Below are 18,484 nucleotides of genomic sequence, written 5' to 3'. Positions count from 1 at the left end.
GTCAACAGCCCATGCAGTTCGAACTGTATGTATCAATAACCTATAAGTTAAGAATTGGCCTGTAGACTGGTCAGTGAAATAAGCTCATCAACTGATAACAGGTGTTCTTCTCGATACAAGTCTCCCACCATCTGCAGGTCAACAGCGTGTCATTGTCATAAAACAGAATTGGTGAGGAGGCCTGTGTTTCTAGGGAATCCCACCAACAGAAGTGTTGGGGTATAAGGGACAAGTGTTGTTGTGAGACACAAGCCTCTGTGTAGGCATCAAATCAGCAAGTCATAGATATTAGGTGAGAATGGGGGCGCCTTTGACTGCAGGCAGAACAACCCCAATTGCCCATCCATGCTTGATGGTGGTAAAGTAGAAGCTGTGTCCTCTAAACAGTGCTCTATCAGCCAATGACAAACCCACTGCAAATGTGCTGCAAGATAATAGTGCTCAGTTTTTGGGGCTCCCCCTATATACGGGAAGACAAAGCTTGGCCACTGGGACTCTCCTGTGGCTCTTGCACCAGATGAAATCACCCAGTGAGGCAATCAAGTTGCAAAAGAATTTCCTTGAGGGAAAAAGCAGTGGGAGGTTCGTAAAGAAATATAAGAGCTGGGGAAGCATCACCATTTTTTTGACTGGGTGTTGCAGCCTGTCACCATCAATGGCAGAGGTCTCTAGAATATCATCTGATTCCAGGGGGTCAATGCCGTATCAGCGATATTCCTGTCCTCATGGTGATAAACTTTCACCCCCAGGTACCATAACATTCAGGGCTGCCAGTGATTGTAGCATCCCACATTTAGAGTCTAGGTTTTGGTGCACCGAAGAGCAGAGGGAACAAAAATGATTTCTGCCAGTTTACTCTCACTCCCCAGACTTCCACAAAGTTATTAAATGTGTGCGCCATGTGGAATTATGGAGGGGTCCTTGAGAAACCGCAACACATCTTTCACATACAATGAGACAATGTATTCTGTCTAGCATCATTCAATATTTTCACAGTTTTTAAGAGGGTTCTTGTCACATGCTAACAGAGAAAAAGTGGAGACAATCTACAGTGAGAACATACAAGAAAATGTATTATTAGAAACAACTTACCCTTATCAAAGCTTGCATTAGCACCCCTGTCAAGAAGAAGACGGGCCATTTCCAGATTTGCAACACTAGCAGCATACATCAAAGGTGTCCACCCAAACTTAAAACGTGATTCCACATCAACTCCTATCAGAGCAAAAGGACAGATGGAATAGTTATGGCTAAATGAATCTATGCAACTATATTTTCCACATCCAACAGTCAAAACTCTGAATAAATAACGTTTCATCAGTACTATGGCTACTGTTAAAAAAATCAGCTAAAACGGGAAGAAAAAAATACCTTTAATAGGAGCAGGTGGGATATCGGCACATAAGATAATCAGAAGCTTTGTCTTAAAGAGCATGTTACTTACCTTTGGTTAAACTCTTTCTGGTAGAGAATATCTAGCCACAGATTCCTCCTTTTTAAAAAAACATTTTTTAAATAAAGTATTCCCTAGGCACAGGGCTGGATCCTGAAACTTTTAAGCAGTACTTCTGTGCACCAGTGGGTGGTGCTGTGCTGTTCCACACCTATGCCATTCTGCTCCAAAAATGACATGTGAATCTTACATCGGTGTCACTCCAGAGCGCTATCACAGCTGCTTTCAAGAGTGTTTGAGTCCCCTAAAGTACAGCCCCAAAAGCAAATTGGTATGACCAGTGTGCAGATTCCTACCTATCTCATTACTAGATAAAGTACAACCACAGAAGGGTGAGGACAGGAGGGTCAGTAAACAATCTGCAGCTATATAGTGTCTACCAGAAAGAGTATTACCAAAGGCAAGTAGCTTGTTGTTCCGATAGACTTCTTGCCACGGATTTCTCACCTTCTGAACAGACAGCAAAGCAGTAACTATATGGAGGTGGGTCTGTGGAAGAACTTAGATCAGAAAGTCTAGCAGGACTGAGCAGGCAAAATGCCCCCTTCGTTGAACCAGACTGTCCAGACATTAGTGCTTTGTGAATGTATGGAGGGTCCCCCATGTAAGGGCCTAACAAATGTCCAGGAGAGGGACACTACAACTAAACACAGTGGTAGCAGCTTTGGCCCTTGTAGGATCAGCATGCAGTCCTTCCGGAGGCTGCTTTTTGGCCAATGAGTAGCAGATGTTAATGCAGAGCATAATCCAATGGGAGACAGTTCTCTTCTGCAGAGCCCTGCCATAGTCCCAGTGCTGGAGTCTCTCCTCCTTCTTAGAAGACTGAGGCGAACCACAGAACACCGTCAAGCTCATGTTCTGTCTGAGGTGGAATGGTGTCACAACCTTAAGCAAGAAGGATGCCTCTGTCCTCAAAATCAGCTGGGGAAGAAGGTGGTATATGGCAAGATGACAGAGAGCCTGAACACTCCATGTCAATGCTATGGTGATGAGGAACACTGCCTTGAGAGTGAGAAGCCGCAAGGAGCAGCAGTGAAGCAGCTCGAAGGGAGTACACAAACACAAGAACCAAATTAAGGTCTCACTGTGGCATGACAAAGAGGGAGGAAGGAAATGAATGTAAACATTTCAAAAAGAGGTGTAACTAGAGGCTTAAACAATGAGGGCCATGCTGGGGTAAGGAGAAAACAAATAACAAAACATCAGATGCATGGAGGGGTCAATCCATCGAGTACCGCACCAAGCCAAAAATCTGTCCCAAAAGGCAAATAGTTTTTGTCGAGGGAAGCCTGGATGTCAAGGTGACATGAACCACTTCAGGAGGAAGGTTGAAGGTGTCCGCTATTGTCACTCAATCGCCAAGCATGGAGGTGGAATTTACGAAAGGCCCAAACCCTGCCCTGCTGCTGCAACAGCAGATCCTCTCAGAGGGGCAGCTTGATCAGATGCTCAAGGCCAGAAGTTCTAGATACCAAACTATTTGTGCTCAATCTGGTCCCACTTGGATGCCTTGGGCCTGGCTGGTCCTGATCTTCTGAGAACTCTAGGCAGCAGTGGTCTTGGGTGAATGGCAATAAGAATTCCAGAGTTCCACATGAAACAGAACGAGCCTCTGAGAAAGAGACACCTTGAAAACTCTGACTTGCAGAAGTGCTGACATCGCACAAACAGACTGAGCCAAGGTTTTTTCCCCATTCACAAAAGAGGGCTTGCATCACTTCCAGGTGCAACTGCCACTTGTGATACGCTAGGTGGCGTCAGCCAAGCTCATCTGCTCTGTAATTTGACTACCCTTCCAGGTGGTTCACCACCAGGAAAATCCCTTGGTTGGCCAGCCATTTCCAGAGGTCCAGGGCCTCCTAGCACAGGGTCCGTGACCCCACCCTGCCAAGACTGTTACCAGACCACATGGTGGTGGTGTTGTATGTGAGCACCTTTACCAGTCTCCCCTTGATGAATGGAATGAAGGCTGTCAACATGAAGCAATAGTCCCCTTGATGATGGGCCCATTGAGACGTCAGATACCACTGCAGAGCCTGCATATGTCACCTGGTATGCTTGGCATCAGTTTCAGCAGCATAAGAGTCTACCCAACTGTAATCCAGAATGTAGTGCTAGTGTTGGATTGGCTGGCAGCATGGGATACCTCTGCCAAGTCACAAAAGGAATGGTAGAGCTGATGCAGCTGGCAGATAAGCCCTGGGAGCGTGCCATTACACTGCTCTCCTTGAAAAGCTCAAGAGCGGAGCATGCATTGTTCCCAAACAGGTGAGTTCCATCAAACAGCATATCTAAGATGGATGACTGATTGACGCCTGAAAAAAGTGGTAGACCACAGCCAAGCCTGGCGGCAATTGGAGACACTGTTACCAACGCCCCACCCAATGGAAGTGGTTGTTTCAAAGCCACAACAAATTGTGAACTTGGCTGTGTTGCGACCATCCTCTATGGTATAGGCGAGGGATACGTTGGAGGTCACCCGGGACACCTGGAAGGACTTGAGCCACTGAGTCCCAAAGGGAGTGAGAATAGCACCCCAGAAGGCAGCTGGCATTCACTGACCTAAGCACCAAGCTGATAGATGAGAAAACCCTCTTCCATCTCCACCCGTTTTGACTCCTTATCGGAGTGTTAGTCAGGAATGAGTTGGGATTAGTCTTGTTTGCTGATGCCTGCACCACCAAGCTTTCAGGTGAGGGGTATTGAGATATAGAAAGGAAGTGTTGCCAAGGGCCAGACAGTGACGTTGTCCAGGTTAGCCATTTATTGGAGGGGCAGAGCAAGGTTTGACCCATGCCCCCAACAAAAGGGGCTCAGTAGATGTCTGTCCCAGGCGGAAGAACCTCAGTAAGAACATTGGTCTAGACCTCTAAGGTGGGGAGCTGAAGATCAAAAACTTTGGCCATCCTACGCATAACCATAGTACAGGAACCACTGTCCTCATTGACGGTGCACAGGGGTGACAGGAGACCAGGCTCAGGAGAGGTATCAAGACCACTAGTCTCCTGCAGGCCTTCACATTAATTCTCTTCCTGATAAAGCTGGCCAATTTCATCACCGCATCGTAATTGTTATCCAAATCAATGCCAAACAGGGAATTCAGGGTGTGCTGTTGTTATAGAGGCAGATCAAGAGGGGGGCATGGAGCCTCTATGGCAGCTGGGTGTGACTTCAATCAAGGTCCTAACTAAACACCAGAGAGAAAAACTGGGCCCTTGTCTTCTATCGATGGAGTCAGAGACGAGGTGCAAGGAACCGTTGTTGACTGTGGTGACAGATGTAGAGTCAAGAGTGGAGCCGGAAGCGGCCTGTTATGGACTCAGAGGGTCCAGCTGGGGCTGAGGGTGAACCCCCTGGTGGTAATCCAGATGGAGAACATCTCAGCTCGGTGGGACCAGAGGGAATCAGCAAGGATCTGAGAAAGCAGGGCTGTTCCGAACTCTTACATCTGCTGCAAAGTCAAACAGCTTGAGCAGCAAGATTGAGATGTATGGTGCAGCCCCTGTGCCTTCCCAAGGGAGTGCAAATGATGAGGAAGGAGTTGAGTGCCACTTAGCGATTCCTTGAGTGTTTTCCTTGAACTTACCCGTAGATTTGGATCAAGAGGAAGACCAACTACTGGAACTGCTCCAAAGGCTTCTGGATCTCGAACAGGACCAAACGTTCGACTTGGATCAGTGTTGGCACCGAGTTGTATTCTTGGTGAGGATCTGTCACAAACATTTGTATGCAACAGTCCTTACATGGTTTGAAACCTATTAATTTGTGAGGTGTCATGTCCTTTACACAATGTAAAGCAAATTCTTTGAGTAAGGTAGAGGTCTCAAAGATAGGCGAGGTATATCCCGAGGTATATCTCTATCCATGTCTGGGGGAATGGAAAGAAAGGAACTGATGTCAGCAAGCAGGGATGGAGCCTATATAGACTCTGCACATCATTTATGGAGCAGAATGCATCAGTGTGGAGTCAAATGGCACCACCTAACGGTGCATACAGGTACAGCTGAATAGTTTCTGGATCCATTCTGACACACAGGAAATATTCAAAAGGTAAGTAATCCGCAGCTAGAAATGTCTATCAAAAACTATAGAAAAAAAAGGATTCTACCCTCGCTGCATGGACAAGAGTCTAGGTGCTGGTAGTAGAAAAGTGTCTAGCTAGACTATGTAAAACATGTTCATGCACGGCATAGCAAGCAATGCTGGGCTCTCACCCAATGTGACAGTAATATTGGCTATGGTTCTGAATGTAACGTATTTTTATAGTTTGACAGGTCTCAGCATGTCCTCCTTCCTAATCCCACTTCGACCTCGCATTAGCAAGCTTGAATCACTCCCAACTATTCCCTTTGATTTCTAGGTCAACCACATAGCTAAACACATCCATTCAGATGGATTGACACAGTAATATTTGCCTGTGGCTCTGAGAGAATGTTTCCTATTTGGCAGGTCTCAGGTGTCTTTCTTTCTGTGCCTACTTCAGCCTCTTGCTAGAGAGCAAGCATCACTCAACCTTTCCCTTTGATTTCTAGGCCCACCATATTGCTAATGTTACAAGTGAATTCCATCTCTTTATATGTCCATATTTTGTGCTTTTTTGATCACCCAGTTCTGAACTCTTTACTATGGGGGGAGTCTCACTATTTGTGTCTCACCCACGGTAATCATATGCCAGTGTCTGCCTTTTAAGATAAGGCAAGTGCAATGCAGTTAGGGTAAGGGGCACTTGGCTGGTTACACTCAAACACATGTGCACTACAGTTGTGCACATCCCCAAACGTGGTTACATGTAGCCTGGTGCAGAGGGGACTCTGCAAGGTTAGATGTTTACCTGGGATAGGTTTTATAGTAGTGGGTACCCCCCAGGTATGGTCAGTATGGTTTACTGGTTTATCTGCAGTATCACTATATTATACACATGGGGTAAATCTGCCTTATAGTGCAATTTTGCTTCCCTTATGCCTACAAAGTCCAGTAAGGTATCCAACTGGGGTGAAACGTGTGTCAGGTTTGATTATGCAGGTCCCAATAATCTTCACCTTATGAGTCTTAATTTAAATACTCTGCTCCCTAGGAGAGGAAACAACGTCCTCCTAACACAAGGACTAACCAATCATGTTTCACCCAGCTCCTAATGAGGAAGGGGTGGGGAGGAAAATCTGCACCTGTTAATTAGCTGTTACACTGTAGCAGTGTTGGGTCAGCCACAGGGCCAGTGAACAAAGCGGTATGCCCACACAACTGGCGGCTACACTTTGAAGTTTTGGTGGGAAAGTCCCTGGGAGTGATGTCAGCTAGTAGAAGAGCTGAGGCCTGCAGATGAGATGTGAATACAGACCTTTTGACGGTGCCATCTTCAATTTTCCCAGCATGCTAATCAGGATGGTTGTGATAGCGGTGGAGGGGTGATGTGGCACTCTAGGATTGGCCATGGGCAGCTGACTTATAGAATCTTCTACCGCTAGTTGGAAGAAAAAAAAAGCATGCACAAGGGAGAGAACGAGTTGGCCTCTGGACCTTGATTACAATAGCAGCAACTTCATGAAAAGCTGGAAGGACAAGTTCCCTGATGCCCTAAAGGGACTAAGGTCTCTGCCCACAGCTGACCCCAGAATCTGTAGGACTCTCCAGGGCCAGGGAAGCTGGTTCGCTGCTGGGACCAGTTTAGTGAAGATCTGGACTTCTGTGCCCTGCAGGAGGAGAATAGCACTAGAGGCAAAGACCAGGAGGCAAGCTGGCACAGGTAGCCAGTGGAACCACCTCCCTACAAAGTGTGCTACTTCAGAGGCCAGGCCTTGAGCCCAAGGTCTTCCAAGCTGCACTCTCAGGGCCTGAGATATTGCCTCTAAAAGGATTTGTATGCTGACCACCCCCCCTTATGAGCAACAAAGTGCGTGGAGCTCTGCCACCCCGCCTAAATTTTACCCCTGTGGTGAGCCAATGCCCTGGGGCCGGCACAAGCTTTTGGTGGTTAATTCTCCCATGGGTTGGCTCTTCACAAAAGGAGGCATGGGACCCAAACTCCAGACCGTGACAAAGAAAAGACGAAGAAGAAATGACATTGTGGACCCCAAGTGGCAGTAGCCTCGACCCCACCCCACCTATGCGCTTGTGCAGGGAGAGCATGGTAGCCAATACAACAGAAATACCTTGCCTGCATGGAGCAGGGAGGGAGAAGAATGACTGCTCTTACACCAGCCGAGACAAAGCCGGCCAGGCAGGAAGCCAGATGTACCGCACAGGACTGGGCTCCCTATTCTACCAGAATGCGGGAACCATGTCCGGGATGTCTCGAGTGGGATTGGGCACACCCACTCTGAGAAAGAGAAAAAAAAAAGAAAAAAAGAAGAAACCACACGGAGCAAGGCCACGCAGCTGAAGGAAGCAGCCAAGCTGCTAATAAAATATACTTGAGAGAGGTTTATTTTCATGTTTTCCTGCCTTTTGTGCTACCCCAAGGATAGCGGGGGCAATCATCACTATTTCTAAGGAAGTGCTTGGGGCTACAGCAGTGCTCCCATTCAGAAACTTTGGAAAACTGATATTTGTTTCTGAAGTTAGAAAATTTATGATCCCCAGACATTTTCTTCACCATTTCAAACAGTCCTAAGGCTAGAACGCAAGCGCAGCAACCTCTAGCGGTTGGTCTTATGGCTGCATATTTTGCGACCTAAAGGTATATGAGAAAGACAGAAAAGGGTATGTTTATTTTAAATACAATATTGACAATATATGGCTGACAGTGTTTTGTTTTATAAACACTGAAATACTTTATTGGTAATGATGCATTTAAACATGGTTATTGATTATGGTGATAAAATGATGGTATTTAGAGCATGTGGCTTATTGGTCTTTTTGTGTGATAAACCTCTGAGGAAGACAAATGGGCTTGCCTTATATTTTTAAGTGATGACTATTTGACACAACCAATAGGCTTGCCTTTTATGTTGTTTGGATCACCCTATGACAAAGCCCACATGCCTGGTTCATTACATGTGATGCCACCTTATATTGTGATCTTCTATCTGGTATAGCTGTGGGGGTACTGCAAATTGGTCGGTCATGACTTGGTAGGGGTCAAATGTGATTACAGAATGTCACTTTAGGTATTTTCAATCTGCCTAATGTTCTTATCTGTCAAATAATGCATAGTATTAGGTAGTGTGCATGTGCGTCATAAATGCACTTTTCCTTTTTCCAAAGAAAAAGCACTGATTGGACAGTCATTTATTGAGTGTCATTACTGTCTGTCACCAAATGGTGATTAGTGGCACCAAATGGTGAATGCTAGCCCACACCACCTCTCTTGAGTAAACTTGGACTGCTTTGCTTCACTACCCTGAAAGAGTTAAGAGCTACAATGGGGTACTTGGCTCCCAGAAAGAGGAAACTGTGGACCAATTACTTACACAATCCTAACATCATGCACAACTTATAACCCAATTTCTTACAGTGCATACACCCATTCATATGGATTCAGCATGTCCATGAACACATCAGGGCCATTTCACGATTCATCGCAAGTTCTTAATTGTCAGTAGCAAACAAATTGACTCCAGTGTAGGTGGGTAAGATAAACTTAGTCATTTAATAAAATAAAAAACACTCACATGCACACAGGTTTTTAACACCTGGTTCATATATATATATAGAAACGCTCTTTAGAAAACTAATCCCCCCCCCCCCCCAGTTTTTGTAGATCTCAGACAAGTTATCTCATCAACATGCTCTGCAACCACTGACCAACCACCTAGATCACAAGAATGGTCTTAACACATAGTCTGCACTCTCTAATTGGTAAAAACAATTCACACTGTAAGGGAATGTTTGTCCTACACATTTCTAATCCATAACATTTATTACAGAAATATAGTATAAACTTTACTTAATCCTCCATTCAGCTTCCTCTCATTTATCTTTCATTGAATAAATTACAAGGAAAGCAAGTGTGAATGGAGGAGCGCCATGTGTTGCTAGATGTCAAGCACATCGGTGCCAAGAAAATCTAGTAAACCTACAGATCATCTAACGCTGAAGAATACAAGGAGAATCACCAACAGCAGGCACAGCGTTGATGTCACTCTACAAAAACCTCCGATCTGAGAGGCTAAACGTGTAGAGGAATAAACTAGGCCTGGGTGGAGTTTGCAGACTTCTGCTACGTGGAACTCTGCATAGTGCCGAAAAAACTCCACCGCACTACGTGAAGTCCTGCGATTTTCAGCGCCCGGAGTTTCTCCTGCACTATAAAATCAGAGCGAACGGCATCATGCAGAGCGACAGAGGGTGCTAAGCTCTTTCTGCTGCTTAATTAGATTTTCTAGTCAAGCAGCAGCTCCCTCAACGCAAGCTGCAGCTTTCTCAATGTGGGCAGTACCGACCAGCCGTGACCGCCCGCGTTCAGAAATCTTGCTCGCATTCCCCAACATAATGATTTCTCTAGCTTGCCAACTTGATGTTGGCGAGCTGCACAAGAGAAAAAGCTCTGCGTCACTTTGTGGAGCTTTTTTGGAACTCTGTGCTCTGCACGGAATGGGCAAAATAAACACACAGGTACTCTGGAAAATGGGCCATGTGATTTTCTTTTAAATATATTAATTAGTGCATTGCCTGGTGGTCATGGACTGACGTGTTTCTGCAGCGCTCTACTCTAACCCAGTCTAAAAGCATCTGTGGATGATCCTGGGCACCTTGGCAGAACAAATAAGATTGGACTGAGCTGCAGTTGCGGCGTAACCTAAGAAACTGGCCAACAGGTAGATTGTCATGCAGGGCCTTAGGGACCGTAACAGCTTACTTCTGTACTATAGCCATCACCCTAAGGCCCTGCGTAACAATCTACCTGTTGGCCAATTTCTTAGGTTACGTCGCAACTGCAGCTCAGTCCAATCTTTTGACATTCAGGCTCTTGACCTTAAACAGAAACTGACCAATTGACGTGATCCTAAAAATATCATCAATCCTGCTTATAAGAGGGCTCGTAACAATCATAGAGATGCACTATTGGCACTCGTGCTTAGGGAACCGGAAAAACGTTTGACGTGTGTTTCCAAGTACACCCCTCTGTCCAACTCTGTAAAAAAAAAAAAACTCATCAATAAACATTGGAATATCCTACAGAGTGGCGGCACCCAGATTCCGAGGCCCCTATTTGCTTTCAAAAGATCTCCCAATATACGAGATTTGGTTGCCCACACTCGTCCTCGCTCACAACAGGACCCAGTTAGACAATCTACTTTATGGAACTTGCCTCCGGTCACTGGACATTACCCATGTGGCTCCTGTAACGTCTGCTCACTCACTAAACAAATTGACAGATTGGACTTGAATCATTTTGGTACTTGGCATTTGAATAAACACACAAATTGCAACACACAACAATGCATTTATTTTATCTCCTGTCCTTGCAATTTGATGTACATTGGGATGACAACCCATCCGGTAAAAGAGAGGATCAACGAACATCGGAGCAACATTAGATGCTCCCGCATTACAACAAAACTAAGTTCACACTTTTTTGAAGCCAAGCATGGCCCTGACGATATGTGGTGGATTGTACTACAGGTGCCGAGATACAACATCAACGATCCCAAATATTTATTTAAAATTGAACAATGATGGGTGTTTAGACTCAAAACTTATAGTGAAGGTTTAAATGACAAGAGGGAGATTGCGACCAGGGAACCACAACTAGACGCTGCCTGCCCTGTTGCAGATGCCGATCCAGATCACAGGCCATTGCTCAGGTATGAGGGTTGATGTCCTCCTGGGGAATCTGAAAGGCAAGCTTAGAGCTTAACATGCTGTGCTCAAAATAGAACTTAGAAGAGAGAACGTAATCTGGTAACACTATGATAGCGTTATTTCTTTGTTTCACTCTCCTCGTTACTATTTCAATCCTACTGTGTTGTATGGTTCTGGTTATTGCGGCTCACGCCTTGTTATCTAAAATGCAGTTGTTTTATTAAATCAATCTATAAAACTTAAACTGCCTCTGTCATTTGTATATGAGACCACACTTGGTATGAGAGAACTGGTTGGGATCTGAGTGACCACGACTTCTCTGAGAAGCTCTAAAATGTCATGCGCTCGGCTGCCCAATCATCCCTTCCCTTTGGGAGAGATGAGGCACTGCTAGTTAGCCGGAGCAAAACCGGATTGAAGGTGACAAGGGTCCTTCTCCTTGGGTTAGACTTAGTCCCCCACATTGAGAACGACGCTGCTACCCAAAAATCCAGTAGTCTCATTAGAATAATGAGAGCCTACGCGACGCCATGTCTAATGAGACTACTGGATTTTTGGGTAGCAGGGTCGTTGAAGCAAGCCACATTAAGGGCTCTCTAGCAAAGGTGCAGCAAGTGACGTATGGTGGAGGCAGGTTATTCCTTACATAGGTTCTTGAGAAGAATGAGGGTGTGATGACTGGACCTGGTAAAGTTGGAATGAAAGATTTCATGAGAAGAACTCAGAAGCCGCATTCAATAAACTGGTTGTGTGGCATGCATTTTTTTGCATGTGGAACCGCTATTTCATAAACTGTTGCAGAGTAAAAAGTTAACCGAATCAGAGATGGGTTATCTCTTTGCAGCAGAGTCAAAGCATAGCACAACGAGCTGGAGTTATTTCTGCTAAAAGGCGTGAAGGGGAAGGAGAGTGCCAATTCAGCCCTCTGAGGCCGGCAAGCTGGTACACAATGCATATAACCTGGTCATCATAAGGGAATGAAGAGATGTTACCTCCGAGTGCAAGCAGTCAACAGAAGATCCTGCTCGGTTTGGGACTCCTAGAATACAGGGGCAGGCAGAGACATACTAAGCCTATGGCTTATCACATTAACGGTCACTGTGGCATCTTTGGTGAACAGATGGTCATGGGAGGAGGAGAATTTACTTAGGAGCTACATAGATATAGCTCTGTGCAAATTCATTTTAGCATCGGATTCCTATAACAAAGCCGTCAGGAACCAGTCAACTGACACTACAGCCTGCTTTATGCCATTGGTGAAGAGGAAAGGAAACCTGTCTAAAGTGAATTGTCTGGATTATTATGGGTTTGAACTAAGAAGTATGGTGCATGTAGAAACACAACATTAGAAATCTGCAGTTTGATACCTGGTGGAAGGATGATTAACTTCTTAACTGCATAGTTCTGGGGAGACTTCAGTAACACACCAACAAAGATTTAGAAAAACCCCTGGTTAAAGTACAGCGAGTATTCCATGGAGAAAGTGAGGAGTAAGGAGGAGACGAGGTGTCTGTGAAAGACACACTATCAATTGGGACACCAGAGAAACACTATAAGGAATTGAAAAATGACCATCCACAAGAAGCTGTAACAAGGAGTTACACTGACAATTGTCTCTAAGAAATTAAAACAGAAGTCAGCTCCATAAGGTCCTAACTGAAGTATATGCTCCCAGAAATTAGAGGAGAGATCGATGACTTGGGATAATAGATGCAGTGGAGAGGAGAGCAGATGGTCACCCTCAAAAACAAAGAACTGTGGTCCCAACTGAAGGGAATTATATTGAGCTGCATGAATAGCAACACAATTTAGAATAAAAATATAGATTTATATCCCATTGTTACAATTCTGATACAATTCAAAAGAGGCTGAGAGGGTGATGGGAAGCCCTGCTGTTAGTGTCTTAAATAATTTACAGGTAGAAATCATCAAAATATTTAGCATTGCCCACTCCAAAGATAGCCTAGTGGGTCTTTTTTGCACAGCAGTGTAAGTCCAGTTCTAAACTCGGACATAGAATTGCACAACGTTTATAGGCTGAGAAAGAAGAAATCTCCATACATCAAAGGTCCCTACAAACAGATCTTTGTATTAAAGAGCATTTCCTGGCAATGGATAAACTGTTGTGGCGCTCAAATGCGATGAACTGATTTCCAAAATGTATGACAGCTAATACTGATAACTTTCAGTAGCATACAACCAAAAGCTCAATAATCCTTGTGGTGAAGGTGAAAAAACCCAGAAAGGGCATCCATGACCCAGTGCTCTAAATAAAAACTAGACAGAAGCTCCATCAGTCTATGCATATTTATAACAATAAAAAAATAATAAAATCCTACTTCTATCCCAATAAACTGGAGGACTAAAATACAATGTTTTGTCATACCTCCTATGTAACTGTCTCACTGAACAAAAGTCTATACTATGGACGAGGGTGGGGAGGAGGTACGGGCACAACTAGCCACAGACTATGTGGTCAAGGAGAAACCAATGCATGCTCTTCAATGTTCCTGACATCGAGGTGAATGATTTTACAAATTTGGCATCCAAACCCTGGAGAGCAATCTTTAGCAAGTGCGTTCAAGCACTAGGTAATTGAAAATCTATTCTCCTCCAATATGAATAACTGAGACGTCACCATCACAATAACCATAACCATTTTGGGATATGGGCACAGTCTGATGAAGTCAAGATGGCCACAATATATTCTGGTGTAGACGCACAAGATATTGCTGTTGGTGGACAATGCCTCGCATTAGGCAACATGAACAGTGCAACAAAACAAATAGCAAGAGGACTCAGGGAACTGACTGGCAAGAGAGGAAAACGTAATTATTAGTACTTGAGAAACACACCGACACATTTGGTCTGCTGTGTTTAGCAGAGAAATGTAGAACAAGCACGCTGTTTGTTTTTTTATTAAATAAACGTATACCACAAACTAAAATTCAAAGACATATTAAACAGCCCCAGTTGATAACAGGTCCTTAAAGTATTGGGAGTACGGAGGTGGAGAATTATTAACCTTTTGAAAAATCAACATGATCACATTCGAGGCACCCTCATCAGTGCGGGCAATACACATGTACACCTCTCCTCTGCTACCCCCATTCAAGGAGATACTGCTGCCAAGAAGACACCAATGGTGCTCGGGTGCCCATCCATCCAATGGTGTCACACCTTTTGGCCAGGAGTGGCGCAAGCTGGGCCAGCCTATAGGGAATCTTCCGCCCCCGGGCCTCACCACCAACCCCAAAGAGGCAGGCCAACAGGGTCAGTGGATATCAATGTGTGTTGCATCTACTATTTTAGGCACTACATCCCTCCAGAATCTCTGAATCACAACACATGTCCAGGCCAAGTGCAAGAAGGTGGCTTCCAACTCCCCACACTGTGGCTCTTTCAAGGGGTCCATTCTGGTCAATTGCTCAACAGTCACATAAGTATGGTGTAGATCAGTGGTTCCCAACCTTTTGACTTCTGTGGACCCCCACTTTATCATTACTGGGACCCCCACTGAATTATTATTTGAATCGGGGGACCTCCCCCCACTGAGTCATCACAAAGCTGGGGACATAATCTGTTAATAAACGGTCTACAAAGAGGTCGGAAGGTATACGCCAGCTGCGTTCAATGGGGCACATCAGTGCCCCATTGTAATCGGAGTTGCACCTGCGCATTATCAGATAGAAATCATCCTAGATGCACCACCCCCAATAATTTTGGAAAATCTATTTCGCCAACCAATATACAATCCAAATGGCTATACGTTTTGTGGGTCATGGAGTGACAGGTATACTTATGGCCATCAGGATGTGGATCCCAACAACTATCACGGAAATTATGCATTACCACTGTGAGGGAGGATGTCATCAGGTGCTATGCTCTCGCTTGGGCAGATTGCGATCCTCAACTCCATCCAAAAGACAGCTATAATCCTCCACCCCGATTACCGGAGTCAAGCAATGTCTTCCAGGAGATCCTGAATCCAGTCAAAAAACAGTTTATCATCAACATCAGGCGCATAAATATTGAGTGGAATGGCCTTAAGATCAAGTGTGCCCTGAACCAGGAGCTGGCAACCCTCTAAATCTGCCTCACTATAGGTATGTCGGAATAGTACCCCTGGTGCAATCCAAATGGCCAACCCCCGGGCATAGGAGTAGGTAGATGAAAACGTCTGCCCTCTCCATTTATTTTCCAGCTTCTGTGATTCATCTCCAAGGAAATGGGTTTACTGCAGACAGGCTATCTGTACTTTATAACAACATAGGAACATGTGAAACCTGTACCTTTTAGAGTAATCTCTCAAGCCACTAACATTCCACGTTAGAATATTCATAAATTCAGCCATTTCAGATCACAATGTCTTGTGGACAGGGCCGGGACACTCCCCAACCATATCCCCCATTAACCAGCTGTCTACATGGACCTGTTTATCCATTTGTAAGGAGAAGTTCAGCTTCCCCATGCACTGCAAGCACCATTTTGCACTACAAAACAGGTAGGAGTACCAAACAGAACACCTCGATCAATACCCACACCCTGGATAGACAGCATAACAAGAACTCATACTGTAGATCCATTACATACCGTGCTGTGCTGTCAGGACCCACAGCCTAACCCCGAAAATCCACAATATGGCCTACCACTTAAAGTGGAAAGGAGGCACTCCTGGCCCCTTAAATAAAGCAACACTCTGTACCATCTACCAAACAGTACAAAACATGCAATATTCTGCAAGGACGAAACATTTCACCCATCTTTTCAAAGCCATTGCTTCCCAGCCCAGAAATGGCGAAAAAAAAAATAGGAGGGAGAACATTTGGAAAAATGCAAGGAATCAACACATAGAAAGGATATGCAATCAAGTAGCAGAGCACCCAAGTCTGGGCCCGACCTGGCCACAGACCCGTCCCTATCGAATCAGACTCAGTGTCTTGGGTCACAAGCGCCATGGTGCAATCCCCCTGGATCTCAAATCTCATGGGGCTCCCAACTCTGCATAGCAACGATTCCTCCAGCACAGTGTCCTCGCAGGATCTCAAATTCAGGCTGTGAGCTCCACATGCATTCCCAACCCAAACTCGCTAGGGGCTCGCCCTCTCCCGAACACCTCTAGCCATCTCCACACATATTCTTAGGTAATGAGTAAGTGGGAATTGACCCCAGACAGGACACTCAAACTTGCCAGGTACAGAAGCATGTAGCAGGGGCCCATTGAGCTCAACTTGGCCTTGACCTCCAGAAAGCCCTTCCAAGATCACTGAACTTTATTGGTGTAATCCGGGTAAATGGAAGTCTTGTGATTGTCAATATGGGCTGCATCAGTCTCCCAGGCAGCATGAAGGATACAATCTCTGTTGTTATAGTTCAGGACCCTGGCAATGATAGGTCATGGTGGTGCCCCGGGCCTAGGGGGAGCCACCAGAGCTTACTGCGCTCTTTCGATGACTAGTAACGTTGACAAATCAGCTGGCTTCAGCACATCACAGATCTAGTGCTCCAAAAACACTACTGTCGCATTACTCTCCGCACACTCCCAGAACCCAAGAACCAAGACATTACTGCGGCAGGATCTGTCCTCTGCATCCTCCAATCGTGCCTCAAGGGTCCCAGCATAGGAAGTGACCTCAACCATCTGTTTCTGCTGTGCGGCCACTTCGGACTAGAGCTCAGAGATGGATCCTTCCGTGACCCAAATCTCATCAGACACCTTCCTGAGATCCACCATGAGTAAGCTGACCTCAACTGCCACGTCTCCATTTACTCCTTGAGGGCCTCCCTAAGCAGTGTTGCAGCAAGTAGCTCTGCCCTGGAGAGCTCCTCAGATCAGCATTTGTTATTGCCAAAAAACAAAATATTGGCGATAGATGTTTGAAGATTTCATTGATGCGCTTGAAATGAATGGTAACAGGCAGATCAAATAACTCGAAAATCTTGCTGGTGATGGTGTGAAAGAAGTCAAAGAAAAGCCGAGAAGTGACAAAGAAGTCAGATTTAGAATGTGTTGAATCTCAAGTTTAATCCAGTACCAAACCGGTATCAGCATATTTTTATTAGTTTGATATCATGCCAATTACGCAATGCAAACCGTATATCTCATGTCAAAAACAACGTAACAATTTGACGATATTCAATGAATTACCATTCAAAACAACCCATGATCTCATATGGATCAATACCTCTAAATAAGGAGCAACAGAACAGTACAAAATTAAAAAATAGTACGCACATACATCATAAAAAGATAGTTAGTACACAAACCCCACACCAGTACCGGACCAGAGGCTACATGAACACCACAAGTCCGGGCCTAAATATACTGAGTATCTACTGTAGATGCCAATTGTGCAACAAAGACAAATTGATTATAGCAGCAAGTAATCGTGCAATAGAGGCAAACTGTGCAGAACTACATGCTAATACACATTCCACAATGTAAAAAAAAAAATGGTAACCAACTAAAACTATTGATTACATAGTTACAGCGAGTCCCTAGCTAAATGTAGACATGATGAGTAGCTTTTCAGATAACAGACAAGGATGTTACTACAGCTCAACATACCAACATATTACACTGCAAAATTGTCCTCAAAAAGTCATTAATGCAGCAAACCTGCACCTTTCTAAAAACTGGCATTAACAGGGTGCTTCTTATTTTAGCGAAGTGAACACAAAAGACAATAATATATGAAAGTGACGGTGCATTGAAGTTGTAGAAGGGGAAAGGATCTTTGTCCCACCCCTCCTGATTAACCCCTTTCCACCTAATAAAGGAGGGGACCTGACCCAGTCTAACCTTCAGGGCCATCGCCTTACAGATCTAGTATTTATATCCTCAGATAGGGCTTGAGTAAACCTCTGTAATCGGAATCCAATAAGTGATGGAGGTTAATCATCTTCTGGACATCAGCAAAGTCGTTATTTAGCAAACACTCTTTTACTAAACGTTTTAATGCTCGATTCTGTTGGGGCGCTGACATATTTAAAGGGGCATACCAGGCAGGGAGACCAGGGAAGACTGAATTTTTTCTGTAGGTTGTCTACCCGTTGACTTAAACATTTACCATGTAAGTGGATTGTAATATCATAATGAAATAACTCAGGGAGCCTTCTTCAGATCTTAAAAGCCTCACCTAATAATTAAGCAAACTCTATTTATATTTAAAAAGGATGTGAGTAAGGTCTAACTGAAGCCTCAAGGCACTGTTCACAGACCCTATGAGGAGTCCCAACCATTATTCCAAATGGTTGTTTCAATAGTTTGTAGACGGTTTAAAATGT

At 44.7% G+C, this 18,484-nt stretch overlaps 1 protein-coding gene across 1 annotated transcript in view; it reads right to left on the bottom strand.

Annotated features, from left to right (window-relative positions):
- Positions 1-18,484, bottom strand: part of ASZ1 (ankyrin repeat, SAM and basic leucine zipper domain containing 1) — a 995,454-nt gene that overhangs the window by 896,609 nt on the left and 80,361 nt on the right. The window contains exon 3 of the mRNA XM_069228909.1: positions 1,093-1,215. Within this exon, the coding sequence (XP_069085010.1) occupies positions 1,093-1,215 (123 nt within the window). The remainder of the gene's footprint in view (positions 1-1,092; positions 1,216-18,484) is intronic.

This window comes from Pleurodeles waltl, chromosome 4_1 (genome assembly GCF_031143425.1).
Source record: "Pleurodeles waltl isolate 20211129_DDA chromosome 4_1, aPleWal1.hap1.20221129, whole genome shotgun sequence".
Lineage (NCBI taxonomy): Eukaryota > Metazoa > Chordata > Amphibia > Caudata > Salamandridae > Pleurodeles > Pleurodeles waltl.
Note: the sequence above shows the minus strand (reverse complement) of the source record. Positions and strands in the feature narration are given on the sequence as shown.